At 40.9% G+C, this 17,425-nt stretch overlaps 1 protein-coding gene and 1 pseudogene across 5 annotated transcripts in view; one reads left to right on the forward strand and one right to left on the reverse strand.

The window, feature by feature from the left end:
• The window catches only part of NBEAL1 (neurobeachin like 1), a 175,686-nt gene that overhangs the window by 34,282 nt on the left and 123,979 nt on the right, over positions 1–17,425 (reverse strand). For all 5 annotated transcript variants that reach the window (XM_075529601.1, XM_075529600.1, XM_075529604.1 and 2 more), the window contains 4 exons: positions 16,686–16,826; positions 15,686–15,816; positions 8,739–8,848; positions 6,358–6,475 (listed from right to left, as the gene is read on the reverse strand). In XM_075529601.1, the coding sequence (XP_075385716.1) occupies positions 6,358–6,475; positions 8,739–8,848; positions 15,686–15,816; positions 16,686–16,826 (500 nt within the window). The remainder of the gene's footprint in view (positions 1–6,357; positions 6,476–8,738; positions 8,849–15,685; positions 15,817–16,685; positions 16,827–17,425) is intronic.
• LOC142424713 (Y-box-binding protein 1 pseudogene) lies at positions 12,232–13,025 on the forward strand (annotated as a pseudogene).

The following is a 17,425-nucleotide window of genomic DNA, read 5'->3' on the forward strand; positions in this document are numbered from 1 at the left end:
CTTTAGCCTTTTGCCTGTGAATCCTTTGGACACTATTATGGCTTCATGCTGATCACTCACTGACTCACTGCCACATAGGCTATGCCAACTCTGGCACTCTATGGGACAAGGCAGAACTGCCCATGTGAATTTCAGAGATGATAATTTTTTTCCTTAAAGATCATTTATTGGGGGCTCTTACACCTCTTATAACAATTCATACATCAATTGTACTAAGCATGCCTCTATGTATGTTGCTATCATAATTTTCCAAACATTTAATTTCTATTTCACCCTTTGATAAATGATAATTATTGTTTTCATATCTTATACTGACCGCAGACTCCCTTCATCCACGTTTCTATTGTTCATCCCTCTGAGGTAGGGGTGGGGTGTTATGCATCTATCATTGTAATCAGTTCCCCCTACCCTCCTAGTATCATTACTCCCATTTCTGTTCCTGGGGGTTTTATCTGACCTGGATTCCACGAGCTGTGAGCTCTGATCTATCTGTAACAGTGTACATGCTCTGGTACAGCCAAAACTGAAGAGATGGGAACTCTTCACGGGAGTAGAAAGCCTGTCTTTCACCCTTGAAGCCACTGGTGGTTTACAACTGCCGACCTTGTGGTTAGCAGCCCCGTGCTTACCCGGTAGGCTACCGGGGCTCCGATTCATGCTGATGGTCTCCCTCAAAGCAAAATCTCTGTGTCTCATCTTTGTCCTGTTTACGACTTCATAAAAAGGTCTCTCTCTAGACCTGGCCCTGCTTGATGCTCACCCTCATGAGGTGATAACTAAAGATAGGAGTGCTACAGTAAAGTGATGATGCAGAAGCCAGATGGTGTCAGGCTGTCAGAGAGCAGCATCTGGGGTCTAAAGGTTCATCTTCAAACAAGCAGCCATCTAAATCCACACAGAAGAAGCAAGCCAGCTTGTGTAATCAAAGAATTGTAAAGAAAAAAAAAGAACTGTAAATAATAAAACAAATCTGAAGGAGGGAATGGTATCAGAGCTTTAATTAAGAAAACCTTGCTTGCAGAAGGCTTTGATGACAGTGAGAGCCAAAACCCCATTTGCAGGCTGGTCTACACATGGATTAAGCCTCCGGCGAATTCCCTTTGATCGCAGGAGGGATGTTACTAGCCTTGTTACCAGAGAGCACTGTAAAGTCGACAATGGCAGATGTCATTGGGTTAAAATGTAGTAGGCTTACCATTTGATCTACCTTTGACCCATTTTAAAGTTGTTTCAATTGAGAAAAAAAGAGTTATGGGGAAATACACCCTCTGGTGAATCCCCTGTGAACATAGACCAGATATGTGAACGACCTTGCTTTCATGCAGAGTACATTGGAAAGTGGACTGCTGTAGATGTAGTTAAAATGTACAACCTTATCATTTGATCACCCTTTTGACCCATTGTTAATTGTTCTAAGTTTTAATATATTCTGCTTTTTCATTAAGATTTTTCTATGTTTTACTTTACTGTTTGGGGTTGCTGTGGGGATATGTTTTCTGAACACGAAATGAAAGATAGGTCGATCTACTACAACAGTAATGGGGGAACCTAATAACAAAGAGCAGAAGAAAGGATAAAATGTTCTTCAATGGGCTGTGGTGATGATTATGCAACTCAATATGACGGAATGACTGAATTGTATGGCATGTAAATTATATGCCAGTAAGTTTTATTTCTTTTTAAAAGGGATCTCTACAGAACACATTTACCAAGAAGCATAACAGCAGCATAATAGGTTATGCTGCAGGGTGCTCACCGCAAGGACAGCAGTGTGAAATCACCAGCCACTCTGCAGAAGAAAGATGAGCTCTCTAGTCCCATAAGGATTTAGTCTTGCCAACCAATAGAGGCAGTCCTACTCTGACCGGTAGGGTCATTTGAGTCAGAATGGACTTGATGGCAATGTGAGTGAGTGATAAAACACATGTAAATTTGGGGTCTTTTCTCCTTAGAACATGAGTAGACACTAGCTTAGAAAAAAGCCGTTTCTTTCCCCTCCCCCCAGAAGAATTTACTTTAGAGGACAGCAGTGAAGCTGTAGCTAGGGGAGAAGGACATGTTTGATCAGAGCAAGAGCACCCAGGAGCAAACTAATAGCATCTGGGGTCTTAAAGACTTGAAGGTAAACAAGCAGCCATCTAGCTCAGAAGGAACAAAGCCCACATGGAAGAAGCACACCAGCCTGTGTGACCATGAGGTGTCGAAGGGATCAGGTATCAGGAATCAAAGAACAAAAAACCCTATCACTGTAAATGAGAGTGAGTAGAGACCCAAAGTCCATCTGTAGGCAACTGGACACCCCCTGACTGAAGGGTTGTGGGAGGAGACAAACCTGTCAGGTTGCAAGGTAGCATCAATGAAACATACAACTTTCCTCTAGTTCCTAAATGCTTCTTTCCCCACTATCATGATCCCAATTCTACCTTACAAATCTGGCTAGACCAGAGGATGTACACTGGTACAGATAGGAACTGGAAACACAGGGAATCCAGGACAGATGGTCCTTTCAGGACCAGTGATGAGAGTGGCAATACCAGGAGGGTGGAGGGAAAGGTGGGTTAGAAAGGGGGAACCAATTACAAGGATCTACATATAACCTCCTCCCTGGGGGATGGACAACAGAAAAGTGGGTGAAGGGAGACGTCGGACAGGGTAAGATAGGGCAAAATAATAAATTTATATATTATCAAAGGTTCATGAGGGAGTGGGAAGTAGGCAGGAAGGGGGAAAATGAATAGCTGATATTAACGGCTCAAGTAAAAAGCAAATGTTTCGAGAATGATGAGGGCAACGAATGTACAAATGTACTTGACACATGGATATATGTATGGATTGTGATAAGAATTGTACGAGCCCCCAATAAAATGATTTTTAAAAAAAGTTTCTAAGTAAATCTCTTATGACTCAGAAAATGAAGATAAATTACTCTGCAGTGGACTAATTAGTGGTAATTAACAGATGTCTTTGTTTTTATTAAGAATTATGAAGAGCAAGATTTGATTAAATAGAGAGACCTGATGTTTAAAAAAACAAAAAATATGGCCATAAATCATCTATTTCTAAGATGAGAAAAACAAAAAAACAAAATGGTGCTGCAGAAAAATACAAAGACCCCAAAAGCACAGTGGAAGACAAGGAAGTATCTTACAGTATGAATGGGTCTCTGGGGGTTCTAAAACCTGAAGCATTTAACATGTATCAGAATGGCTGGCCCAGGTTTGAGCCTCAACTCCCTCCTCAGTGAAGAAAGCCCTGTGTTGATGGAGGGAGTAAAGGGGAGATACAACATCAGTGTTCCCTGAGACTAGCAGGATATCGGAATAGTGTTAACTGAGATGGCGTGCATCGCTACACTGAAATGTATAGTTCAGAAAAGGATTAAAATGGCATGAATGTGGTCTCTTTAAGGAGACAGGGACAGCATTTCACCTTATTAGTAAGACTGACACTTTTCATGATAGCCTTTCCTTGACTTGAACTTCTGAGTCACAGTGACATACAGTAAGCTCCTGAAGATGAGTTCCTTCCTAAGCGACTTAGATGGCTGAACTAGCATTGCTTTTCTGTGGTAGTCTATGAATTATTTAATCATGAGATCATGATATTCAGACACATGTAGCAATGACAACACCTACAATTGTATGCTCTCTGCTAGACACTGTTAAGTCTTTATGAATATTAACTCATCTCATCTCCACAAGGAGGAGCTCTGGTTGTGCTGGGCTGCTAGCCATGAGCAAAACCAACAGCCGCCCTTGGCGGGAAAGACAGGGCTTTCTACTCTGGTAAAGAATTACAGTCTCGGAAACCAGGTGGGAGGTTCTACCTGCCCTACAGGGTCGTTATGAGTCAGCACTGACTTGAGGGCAGCGAGTTGGGTTAATCTCTACAATGTCATGTAGTGGAGAAACTGAAGCACAGAGAGAACGCCTGTGATTGACTGAGAATCCCCGTTCAAGAAAACACTGGTGCTGAAATTCAACAATGACAGTGGTACCAGCCACTGTGTTGAGCCACCTGCTGCTCCTGTGGAATGAAGGACGCGGATGTGATCACTGTGGCAGAGTTGCGTTACGTGGAATGGCTATTCGACCCAAGCACGCAACTCCCAACAAATGTTGAGGTGGAAATATGTAAATAAGGTGAAAAGATCTCTAATGGGTAGTGATAGGTTTTGCGATTCCACTGTGTATAAAACGAGCCAACTCCAAAAGAGGAGTGTAGCATCCCAGGACCATCCAGAAAGAAGAATTTTAAGTTGAGCAGCTCATGAGTGGGTGTGGTTTCTTTCTGTATGAGGGAAGGGGGACTTCACTTCACTGAAAGTTTTATCAGTGTGGCACTTTTCATGACGTCCTCTCCTAGACTGAAACGCTTCCAAGTCAATAGTTACTGCAGCCAGGAATGTTTTTAAAATATTGTTAGAATATTCAACATTCTGATAATAAACTGACATTAAGCAAATAATCGGTGAGAAGAAAACAGGCGCAGCTCTCCCACCTACTCAGTGCTCCCGAAAGCCTCCCAGCCGAGCTCCGTCAGTCCTGTGGTGTGCGGTCCCTGTGTCCCTGGAGCTGCAGCTCACTGCACTCACTGCAGCGTGTGACCGAGCACACGAAGTCACTCTAGAAGATCTGTGCAAGGCTTCTCTCATTTGAGATGAGGGATCTCTTCTCGGGAGTGAGTGACTTCACGGGCATTGTAAGCATGTGCTGTCACACTCTTACTGTGAATTATATTTTCTACAGTTACGGGATGTGGATCAAAAACCTTTTTGCTTCTGTTTTCAATAAATACACTTATATTTCTACTGTTTTGACATTTTACTCTGTTCAAGGAAAAGTCTTGAGAGTTTGTTTGTTTTTCAAAAATTGTACATAAAATAGTTTTTAAGTTTCTGGCAGATAATTGACTTTCATATTAATGAGTTTTATCTGATTTGTGTATAAGCTAGGACTGGTTATTGTGTTCACATGTTTCATACTAAAAACAAAGTAACAGTTCTCACCCCACCCCCAAGAGATTCTCTTGATAACATATAAACTATAAGCACAGTAAGGAGCCCTCGTGGTTGTGCTCAGTTACTAACCAAATGGCTGGCATTTCAGACGCAGAGCCCCACAGGAGAAAGATGTGGTAGTCTGATTTAAGATTTATAGCCGGAAAATCCTGTGGGACAGCTATGAGTGGGAATAGATTGGAAGACAAAAGGTTTGGTTTGTGATTTTAGTCGGAGTATACCTTCACAAGAATCAAACTAAAACATGAATTAGCACACACGGAAACTACTCTAAGTTCCAGCTTACCTAACATCTGGGAAGGAGATATTCTGGTTAACAGGTCACACGGCTAGTACCTGGCTAAAGTGTATCTGCAATAGACGCCCATGCTTCTAAACACTAAGATGTTAGTGGATTAGTGGTAACATTCTTGCAACAGCAGGCTGTCAGTGATGACTTGCATGTAGCTATGACATGAATTGGTTTCAGCAGAGCACCCTGAGTAAGAAGAATAAGAGGAAAAGCCTGGAGAATTACCTCTGAAATCAGTCGACGAAACCCTATAGATCACAATGGTCTGTCTGGTCCATTACTGATAATGAGATAACAACAAAGGGGGCAGTATCCTTTTTGAGTTCTTGGGTGGCACAAATCCTTAAATTGCTCTACTGCCAAGTGAAAGGGTGGAGGCCCAGCAAGAGGTTCCTCAGAGTAAAGGTCTGTCATTTTGCTTCTGCAAGATACCCAGCCGCGTTCTGATCTGCATGAATCGGAACCCATTTGATGGTATGAAATCATTACCAGAATGAATGCAGCAAGGCGAGTACACAAGGGGCTTTGAGAAGTTTGTAAAAAACAAGAATTAAAAGATATTGGAACTTTTCCAGGAACTTTTGGATCCCTCTCATATGAGTGTCAACTTAACAAAAGTCGCAAGGGCTCAGTTAAAATTTACACAGCTTCACACTATTTATAATCTTTAGAACTCTTGGTTCTGCCTAAGGATTAGAAAAGGAAAAATGGGGCTTTTTTTGGGGGGGGGACTTTTATGCCTTTCAATGTCCTTAGAACATTTTCTTGACTCTGAACTAAAAACCCTCGAAATTTGTTTTTTAAATTCTAAAGACAATTTAAAACTAAACATGATTAGATTTGCACATGTAAACATAACTACATTACCCAAAAAAGGTGGGGAGTGGAAGCTGCATCTTAATCTTTCAAACAAAAAAGATTACTGGTTTACTTTTGTTTTATTTCTCACATTGAACAGCCCTAAAACACTATATGTAAATACCTATTAAACTATAGGTATAAGTTCCTAACAATATAATACAAGAAAAATCTATATAAGTGATACCTTCATAACTACAGTAATAGAATACGTTGAGTGCCTCCACTGCGGCTGGTCCCCTCTGCTTGTAGCCAAAGATCAAATCTATCCACTCATGAAGGTGAGCAGAAACATACTCAGACTCCTAAAAATATAATAAATTAAGCAATTAATATAGAGATACCTTCCACTTAAACGTAAATATGGATTCTTCCAAAAAGAACACGTGAAACATTTTCTTACATAAAACTTAATTATAGCAATACATCTTTTAAAATCATATTCCACATTTATTCAATACCTACCACATGTATTGCCTATGCACATTTAATGTATTGTTGATATCCCAACTACAAATGTATTTCCTAAAAAAAATTCTAATAGCCCACTAGCAATAGAAAATTCATGATATTATTGTGATGAAATTTCCATTGAAACAGCTATGTAGAAATTCAAATCAAGGAAATAATGAAAGCACATAAGGGAGGATTAAAGGTGGCAGCAAACTGTCCCCTAAAGCGCTCAAAAGATAGACTGAGTAGTTGGCATGAGACCTTATGTGATGGCTTGAGAGATACGTCTGTGAGAAAACTGCTGCTAGAAACAGGAAGAAGGGGACTCATGATTTAGTTACATAGAGATACAAAAGATAACCTCAAACTTGTGGTTTTGGTTGTGAAAATTTCCAGGGTAATTAAAAAAAAATTTTAAGTGCCAATTGGCTCCTTTTAGGTGCTTATGATAAACTGTGGACGGGTGCGGTGCAGTGACTTGCTTGACATGATTTTCACCCTGTCTTTGTAACACACTCAATAGTTTCTTTTCTAATAAATCAGAGCAAGAGGAGGGTAAGGAAAATGATAGATTATGTAATTCACTTGTGACTGTAAATTGAGTTACTTATGATTATAAGTGAGGACTGATCAATTCTGCCACCTTGCTGTGTATAAAAGGGCCATCTCAGCAGCAGAAGGGGGTTCTCGTTACCATCAAGTAACAGTAGCCATGAGTGGGGCATATCCTTTGAACCCTGAAATACCTGCAAACTGAACTTCTGTGATTCAGGGATAGAGAGCAGTGACCTAAGAAAAGTGATAAAGGAGTGGCGGAGGAGAGGCAGCAACAGAACCCAGCATCAACATGAGTGGTGGCCTTCTCAGCACACAGCAAATGTTCAGGTAGGAGACCTACTTCAGGAGTAAAGTACTTAATTGGAGACCTCGTTTGACTCTAAGAGGTATAGCTGAGGGTCTATGTGCTGGGGCATGTATGGAGTAGCATGTCATATGGGAGTCTGGCAGCACTGTGACACTGCTCAAGCATGGCTGGGAAACCAAGGACCAGAAAGAGGCGGCCAGCAGGCATGACTGAGAAGAGCCTGCCCCAATGAGGACCGTCTCCTGAGAATTTCTGATCCTGAATAATAGCCTGTCAACTTCCCTAACAAGCCCAGAACCATGAGCATTGTCTGTGAGTTCTCTGTAGCTACTGCAATGAACTACAACACCTAAAAGAGAAGCACAGTGCTGTGAGAAAAATGGATGGTGTCAGAACTGGTTTAAAAAAAACTGGACAGTGTGCTTGACACAACTGATGTATGGATTGTGATAAGAGCTGTATGAGCCCCTAATAAAATGATTTAAAAGTAATAAAATAAATTGCATAAATGCCAAAAAGAAAAAAAAATCAGGTGGCAGCCTGTCTGACCTCAGCTTCTTATAAATCAGCTTTATCTGATGAGTGGGACCCTCCTTCCCTCTGTGAAATGAAAAGTGGTCACGCATGGTGTTGAAGAGCAAGGATGTCACTTTGAAGACTAGAGTGCACCTGACTAAGCCATGGTGTTTGTTGCTGTTGTTTTCTCAGTAAAGCCATGGTATTTTCAATCATCTTGTATTCATGTGAAAGTTGAACAATGAATAAGGAAGTCCGGAGAAGAAATGATGCGTTTAACAAAGGATAATGAAAATACATGAATGGCCAGAAGGCCAAACAAATCTTTCTTGGAAGCAGTACAACCAGGACGTTCCTCAGTGACGTGAGAAGATGGTCTCATCTACAGGGGCATATTCTGTATGATGGAAAGAACATCCCTTCATAAGGTAGAAGAAGGTCAGTGAAAAAGAGGACGACTTTTAACAAAATGACCTGATACAGTAGCTTCAAGTCCGCAGTTACCTCAGAATAAGGAGCTTTTTGCTGTTAAGATTTTTAAGAAAAGATGTATCTGAAGCAAGCCTGATCAAATGTTAACATCTATTAAATCTGGACAATGGAGCAAAAGTACCTGTTGCATTAATTTCTGTACATTTTGATGCATTTGAAATATTGCGTAATAAACACTTTACCCCACCTTCTCAAAAACATGTGACAATCCTCTTAATCTAATAACTAAAGAAAAAACTTACCAGAGCTCGCCGATGTTTATAAATGAAATCTTCAGCTGACTTGGCCCATTTGGGGAGAATGACATCATTCACTAGTTCTTTAGAAGCTTGTAGACAACCCAAATTAAACTCTAAGACATGTAAAAGACAAATGTAAAAAACAATCTTACATATAAATAAGTCAAACGTAAATTGAACTAAACAGAAGGCTTTTTTTTAAGAGTGAGGCAAAAAGAATTCTCTTTTGTTCTCATTTATCCCAGAGATGAAATATACATAATCTGACATAAGATTTTTAATAATTGATTACAAAATTTAGGATGAAAAGAAAACATTTAAATCAGTTTACTTAACAAGACAAGCCAGATTACTAATCAATTCCTTGTGGAGGAAAGTGAGGACACTCTAACTATGATCCTCATCTTAAACTCAAAAACAAAATTTTTCATACACTAAAAAATAAATATATAAAAAGGTAGAAATAACCAGAGTGTCCAACGATAGTGTCTCTACACATAACAGAATTAGTCTGCACCAAAAAGAAATACAGTTTCAGTACAGGTTACAACGTGAACCACCCTTGAAAACAGTATGCTCCACCAGTCACGTAAGTCAAAGCACTAAAGGAATACCATGGTGGAATATCTAGACTCTTCAGTGGTGGTCACTAGGAGCAGGTGGACGAGAAGCCCTGGTGGTGTAGTGGCTACACGTTGGGCTGCCCTGAGAGACAGTTCTTCAGAGGAAAGATAGGGCTGTCTCGTCCTGCAAACAGTCAGTCCCTGAAACCCACTGGGGTCGCTATCAGTCGACAATGACTCAATGGCAATGAGTTTGCTTGAGGATTAAGGAGGGCAGAGTGACAAGGCTTTCTACTCCTCTCAGAGTTACAGTCTACAGAACCCACAGGCGCGGTTCTAGCCTGTTCTGTACAGTCCCTGTGAGTTGGAATCTACTTGATGGCAGTAAGTTTGATTTTTGTTTGAATGAGTAAGTGGGAGGGGAAAATGAGTTAACTGCTTAAGCAGTGCTGAGTCTTTTAATGAGTGCTGAAAATAACTTGGAAATTGTTGGTGGATTAATTAATGTAATTAATACCACTGAGTTGTACATGTAAACACGACAAAAGTTTTGTGACGTGTATTTTACTGCATTAATTTTTTAAAGTAAAAACCACAATCCAACTAATGGTTAACTGAAGAAATACATTTCCTTAGACATTTCAGTGTGACTTTACAGCTTAAAGTTGTTTAATATGGAGAGCTGTATTTGGAAGAATTAAGTTATATGCCACTGCTCTAAGTAGATACTAACAAAACAATATTGCTCATCTGCAGTTAAAACTCAACATTTGACAAGTTTTCTGTTTTAAAAAAACCTCTTGAAATTTACTTTATCATAAAGAAAACGGATGGCGTGCCATTTTAGGAAGACTACATGGTCGATATCTAGGAAAAAGCTCTGTGTCCCCTTCACCAAATGAATGGACACTCTTTTCTTAATGATGAGATGTTCTTGTACACATGGTAGGCAAAACAGTGTCAACAAAAAACTTCTCAAAAAAAGGTGACTTAAAATATCAGTGTGTCTGATGCCTCCTCACTGACCCCACAGTGCTCCGGAGGACAGCTCTGGAGACAGTGTGGGAACTGTGGCCGGTGAGAGAGACACACACACACACACGGGAGCAAAATGAGAAGGGAGCACAACAGAGCAGCAAGAGGAGCACAGCAATGAAGTACCCGAGGAATCCGGAAATATACTTTGAAATCACTGGGCAGGATATAACACTTCACCAGATTCGATTGGAAAGCAATGTCTGTCAGTCAGCAGACAGACCTGGAACTATCAATAGGCTTTTTTTCATGTCCATCCATATAAGATAAGCAGGATAACCAACCCGAGGAGACATGGGAGAGGAGGAGGTGGGGAAAGGGGCAGGGGAACAATAAGAGATCTAAAATCGATGGCAAGGAAGGAACAGAATGCCTGATGTGGTCTGACGAAGTACAGTACAGACAGAGAAAGAACTGAGATAGTGGTACAGGAGGAAAGTACAAAGAAATAGGGGAAAGAAGTAGGAAGCAAAAGATATTTACAAAGATATAAATATAGGCATGCACACATGTAAATATTTTAATATACAATAATAGGGATAGAGGTCTATGTACACATATTTAAGTGTTAAGTATTAAAGGAACAGACAGGCACGGGGTTCTCAAGCACTCCCTCAACGTGAGAACACTTTGTTCTAATAACCTGGCAATCTGTGATGCTCACCTTCCGACACAATCGCTGAAATAAAAATGGGTGCATATAAATATATTTACATCTGTATATGCCTATATTTAGATCTCTATAAATGACCTTTGCCCCTCCTAGTTCTTTGTACTTTCCTCTTGTCCGCAGGGAGGAGACGAGCCAGTCAGGGGGCAATGATTAAACATAAAATTTTCCTCTAGTTCTTGAATGCTTCCCCCCACTATCACGATCCCAATTCTACCTTACAAATCGAGCTGGACACGAAGACGTACACTGGTACAGACAGGAACTGGAAACACAGGGAATCCAGGACAGATGAACTGTCAAGGACCAGTGGTGAAAGGGGCGATACCGGGAGGGTGAAGGGAAGGTGAGGGAAAAGGGGGAACAGATTACAAGGATCTACACATAAACCTCTTCCCTGGGGAACGGACAGCAGAGAAGTGGGTGAAGAGCAATGTCGGACAGTGTATGACAAAATAATAATCATGTACAAATTATCAAGGGTTCATGGGGGAGGGAATGGGGAGAGCAGGGAGGGAGGGGGAAAATGAGGAGCTGATATCAAGAGCTCAAGTAGAAAGCAAACGTTTTGAGAATGAGGAGGGAAACAGATGTACAAAAGTGCTTGACACAATGGATGGATTGTGATAAGAGTTATACGAGGCCCCAATAAAGTGACTTTTTGAAAAAATGGGTATATAAGCAAATGTAGTGAAGAAAGCTGATGGTATCCAACTATTAAAAGATAAAGCGTCTGGGGTCTTAAAGGCTTAAAGATAAACAAGAGGCCATCTAGCTGAGAAGCAACAAAGCCCACATGGAAGAAGCACATCAGCCTGTGTGATCATGAGTTGTTGATGGGATTTGGTAAAGACTCAAAGCCTATCTGTAGACAATTGGCCATCCCATCACAGAAGGGTCACAAAGAATGAGATAGCAAAGATGCAGTATAACACCAACAGAACATACACTATTCCTCTAGTTCTTTAATGCTCCTCCCGCACCCCACTATCATGATCCCAGTTCTAACTTACACATCCGGCTGGACCAGAACATGTGCATTGGTGCAGAGTAGAGCTCTTGATACACGGAATCCAGGGCAGATAAACCTCTCAGGAACAGTAATGGAAGTAGTCATACCACGAAGGTAAAGGGAAGGTGGGTGGAGAAGGGGGAGAAACAGGAACTGTCTACAATGATCTTAGTCTCCCCAACCCACACCCCAACCCCCTCGTGGAACAACAGAAACATGAGTGAAGGCTGGGACAAGAAGGCCATCGCAAGGAAGGTTTTGGGAATAATAAGATGGTTCAATTCAAGAAACAGATACGGTTATGGTTTGTTCAACAGGAATGACACCAAGGAAGATGTGTTTGTACAGCAGGCTGCCATAAAGAAGAATAACCCCAAGAAGTACCTGCACAGTGTAGGAGACGGCGAGATTGTGGAGTTTGACGTTGTTTGAGGAGAAAAGGTTGCGGAGGCAGCAAATGGTATAGGCCCTGGTGGCGTTCCAGTGCAAGGCAGAAAATATGCAGCAGACCATAAACATGCTAGGGTTGCCCACATCATAGGGGTCCTCCACGCAATTCCAAGCAGAGTTACCAGAATAGTGAGAGTGGGGAAAAGAAGGAGCGCTCGGAGAGTGCTCCCAAAGGCCAGTCCCGACAGCACTGGCCCTACCGCAGGCTAAGGTTCCCACCTTACTACATGCGGACACCCTATGGGCGTCGACTACAATATTACAATCCTCCTGGGCAGTAAGAAGTGATGGAGGGTGCTGATAACCGGGGTGCAGGAGAACAAGGGAGACCAGTGAGACAGAGTATGTACGGAGGTTATAGACCAAGATTTTGCAGGGGCCCTCCTCACCAAGGACAGCCTAGGGAGGATGGCAATGAAGAGGATAAGGAAACCGCCGCTGCTTCAATGACAGACGAAGACAGATAACCCTACCGCACACGATGGCAGAGAGCCAAAAGCAGCTGATCCACCAGCTGAGAATTCATCTGCTCTGAGACTGAGCAGGGCGGGGCTGAGTAAATGCCTACTTACCTTCTTTACCATCATCAGGTTTAGTTATCCAACAAGAAGAAATGAGTATGAAATTCCAGCAATGTGAAATGAACAAAGATTGAAGCTGAAGACCTTAAGTGCTTGCTTTTGCCTATTGGCCAGATAACTAGAACTAGCTGCATTGTCCATGCAGCATGGGGTTTTTATTATTTTTACCTAAAGCTACCTCTTTTGGGTAATGACAAATGTGTTTTTTAAAAGCCTGGTTTCTCTCAATACACCCTTAAAGGTTTTTAAGTTGTTTCCTATCTGGTGAAGTAGAGATTTTTAAGAACCTAAATTTTAATTTATAATAAAAGTTTACAGCATAATTGAAAAAAAGTCAACTGCAAGCACCTGTTAATAAAGGTCTTAAATAATTGACAAAAAAGATATGAAAATAATAATTTACAATTTATCAGGGGTCCACAAGGGAGGAAGGATAGGGGAAAGGATGGAAAACAGGAACTGATACCAAGGGCTTAAGCAGTAAAAAAATGTTTTGAAATTGATGATGGCAAATATGTACAAATGTGTTTGATACAACTGATGTATGGATTGTTATAAGAGCTGCAAGAGCCCCCAATGAAATGAATACGTGTCTAAAATCAGTGTGTCCCAACTGGAGAAAGGCTTAAAGATCTCAGAATGGCGGGATGTACAGTCACTGGCATTCTCTGAACCCAACCACTGTGTAGCAGATATTGTTTGTTACCCACCCAATTGCCAGCCCTTCTCTTCATCTCCTAGCACAGCTCTGGATTTTGTCTGAGGGTCCATTTCTGTCCTGCACGACTCAAAGATTAACTCTGATGAGTCAAAACCAATCAGAGTGATTTCTGTTCCTTACAAGAGACTGATGTAAATGTTGGTATTTTATCCAGCTCTGGACAATAAGGGGAGGTTATAAGAAAGGTTTTCTCACTCAGAAGAACACACACATGAGTCAGTGCTCCCTTTTCAAACACTATTGTCACATGATGCCCTGAGGTTTCTGAGTTAGTTCTGAGTGACCCTACGCACACCAGAAAGAAGCACAGCGCAGTCGTCACAGAACTCACTATTGCAGTCACTGCGTCATTCCACCTCGTTGACAATCTTTCTTTGTCAGGGAGCAAGATTTCTAGAACTGTTTTAATCATTGTTAAGCATGAGAAGTAGCAGCTAAGGGCAATGCCAAAATATTTGCAAGAGCAAAGTGAAAAGGAAGAACTCGGCCTGGATATTTTTAAGCTATTGAAATAATCATCGTGTAGTTTTTTATTATGGAAAATACTAGAATTTCCTTGTTCACACAATTCTGAATTTATTTTATTAGCATTGTTCTTGAGGGGGCTATGTTACACCTGGCTCACTCCCATCTAGCTAATTTCAAACAAAGAGGGAACATAGAGTTAGAAAGGGAGACCATCAAGACAGTAGTGCTAAGCGCTAGTGGGCCCTGGTGAATTCTGAAAACTATGTATCCAAAACTAATCTGCTCATCTGTCCCATCCCAGATACTCTGCTTTAGATGAACCTACTTCCATAGGTGACTAAGTATCTAGGATTAGACTTTGTCATGCAATCCATCGGATTTTCTGAAAGTCACAAATTTTTACTTCCTTACCCTGAGAATCAGATGCCTTTCCTCCAAATGCCAGCCCAGAAGGCACACATGATATCAAGTCATGAATATGCTTCTCCCCTGTAAGCAAGTAATTCTATTGACCAAACAGAGGGTCAAGCATGAAAAGTACCTGCTATGGGAGGAAAGTCTGCATATAGAACACCAGTAACATCAGCCTGGTTAATTTCCTCATTTGTGTATAAAAGCAAGCTTGAAAGTGTTTCATAAATAAGTACATTTTCCTATATTCTGATGTACACGCCACCATTCTTTTTACTGTCTCTAATTGCTTTAAATTAAGATCCAACAATCTTTTCTATAAATGGTCAGAGACTGATTATTTACCATTATGTGGCCACACAGTCCCTAATCAACACTTGTTGCTACACTGAAAACTGTCTTAGATAACTACTAAATGAATGGGCTAGCCATGTTCCTATAACATTTTATTTGTAAAAAAAATCTGGTAGTAGGCCATATTTGTTCCATGGACACATAGTTTATTGACTTTTTATCTAAATACTCATCTTTGCTTGAAGATTTTAAATCTAAATGGCTAAATGAGAAAGTGGCCATTTTTGCTTTCCTAGTAAATGCGATAAAAATCCTGGTGCTATATTGGGCGGTGACGCTGCTAATTACAATGTCAGTAGTTTGAAACCAGCCACTCCGTAAGAAAGCTAAGACTTTCTACTCCCAGAACTATTTATAGCCTCAGAAACCCACACGGGCAAATCTAATATGTCCTACAGGGTTACTATGAGGCAGAATCAACTCAGCGGTGGTGAGTTTGGTTTGCTGTACCTTGATAACTGTCTTACCATTTCAAATGGAATTAAACTCATAAAATTGAACTCCTGATAAAAATTCCCTGGAAGGTCAAACTGACACCTCGGCAGCAATTAAGCAATGTCACTGAGTCATCCAAAGGCTGAGCCTTGAATAATCTGTAGAACTTCACAAAGATTTTCTGAAAGACACTTTCCAGGCTACAACACTGGGATTTGCTACATCAAATTCTTAATCCCCTATGTCTTACGATTTTTATTTTCCAAGAATTCAGGGAAGTAGAAGAATTCAGGAATAAGCTCCTTCACATCATAAGGATTATCCATAAGAGCTTGCCAGGTAGCAGGGATGGAATGGAACTGCCTGTCTGCACAGTCAAACCTGCATGTAGAAATGAAAGAGAACAGTGACTGCTGAATGAGCAAGGAGACATTAAATAAAACCTTTAAAATTCCTTCATATTTCTTATCGAGGGAAGCTCCTTTATTCTTTTTCTTTAATGCCAAGACTTATTGTACAACAGGTAGTGATAAAAGACCCAAGCTAATTCTGGGAAATAGAAGCTTTAAGGAAAGCAAGACTACAGAAGTTAATCCTGACATAAATTCTTTATTAGGTTGGGAAGGCCAAATGATAATATTAAAGAGTAAGAATAACAAAACATGGAAACAAAGTATGAGCATGAAATATGAAACCAACTGGAGGGTAACCAAGGAGAAATGAGGATTCAAGGAAAGTTTTTGTTTCTTTAGGATTATTTCTAAAATGTGGAAAATAGGTTACTTATAATAATGGTAGTCAATATAATAACATAATGTTACTACAGACCTGATTAAGCTACTAATAATATGAGTGCTTCATTCTTCCTTCTTAGTAAACATTTTTAGCAAGACTAACTAGGCACTGTGTAGGTCTTAATATCTCTAATAATATATCTTGAATCTAGCTCTAAATCAGACCCAACTCCAAGTCTCTAGCAGGTCCCCGAAGCCAGGGAAAATCATAAAAGTACACCGAGATAACACTAAAAAGGCATTCTCCTTAAAAAACCTTTGTGCAACTCAGTCTGAGGGACCAATTCTCAACCTAGTGTGGCTCAGTCTACTTTTATCAAGGGGTACAATCTGAATCAATGCTACTGGAGGACAGTAAAAAGGACCAAGCCCTCTTATGCAGTAAACAAAGGTAAACTGCTTCAAGCAAGAACATACAGAAATCACTAAGAAAACATCTTATGTATCAAAACTTACCTTCCACTCTGAAGCTGGATGTGAAGGGTGGTGAATGGCTCTACACGAATAAGGTAATGCATCACCCCCGCAGAATTTGAATAGTGAGTACCATAGTGAAATTTGTCAATAGTTCCCAGTGGATCCTCAAAATTTTCATATCTGGAAAAAAAAACCTAAAGTTTAATGACTACTACTAATAAAATTAAGCCAGAGGGGCCTAAGTTTATATCATATTGCTGAAAATATGGTTTAAAAAAAAGCACATGGCGACGGAGTAACCCATATCAGAGAGACTCTATAGAAATCAGCCCAGGAGTTTCTCAGATTGAAATTCAACCTGCTGGATCGCAGGAGGAGCATCTTAAAGACAAATAGGCACAGAAACACAGGGTTTTGAGGGGCTAAGGGCTTTTGGTTTACCACAGTGGAAGACAGCCTAGGGCTTGACCTTATCCCCACCACAGCAGGGACCATTTGGAGCCCTCTCGGGGTGTAATAACAACACAGCCACAGCTTGCTTCGGGGCCTCGGGGACTAAGCATTTGCAACCCCACAGGCTGGGATCTGGGCTCATCTACATTGTTACTTTTGTTTCCCTCTCTCCTCTCTATCCCCCCAGTCACGGAGGGCTGTGCAGTCTTTTTCTCTCAACACAGGCACAGCTTGCTGCCGCCATCTTGGGGCAGGCACTAAACCACTGCAGCTCCACAGGCAGGGATCTGGGCTCAGCTACATTGTTACTTTTGTTTCCCTCTCTT

The sequence above is a fragment of the Tenrec ecaudatus genome, chromosome 13, assembly GCF_050624435.1.
Source record: "Tenrec ecaudatus isolate mTenEca1 chromosome 13, mTenEca1.hap1, whole genome shotgun sequence".
NCBI classification, from domain to species: Eukaryota; Metazoa; Chordata; class Mammalia; order Afrosoricida; family Tenrecidae; genus Tenrec; species Tenrec ecaudatus.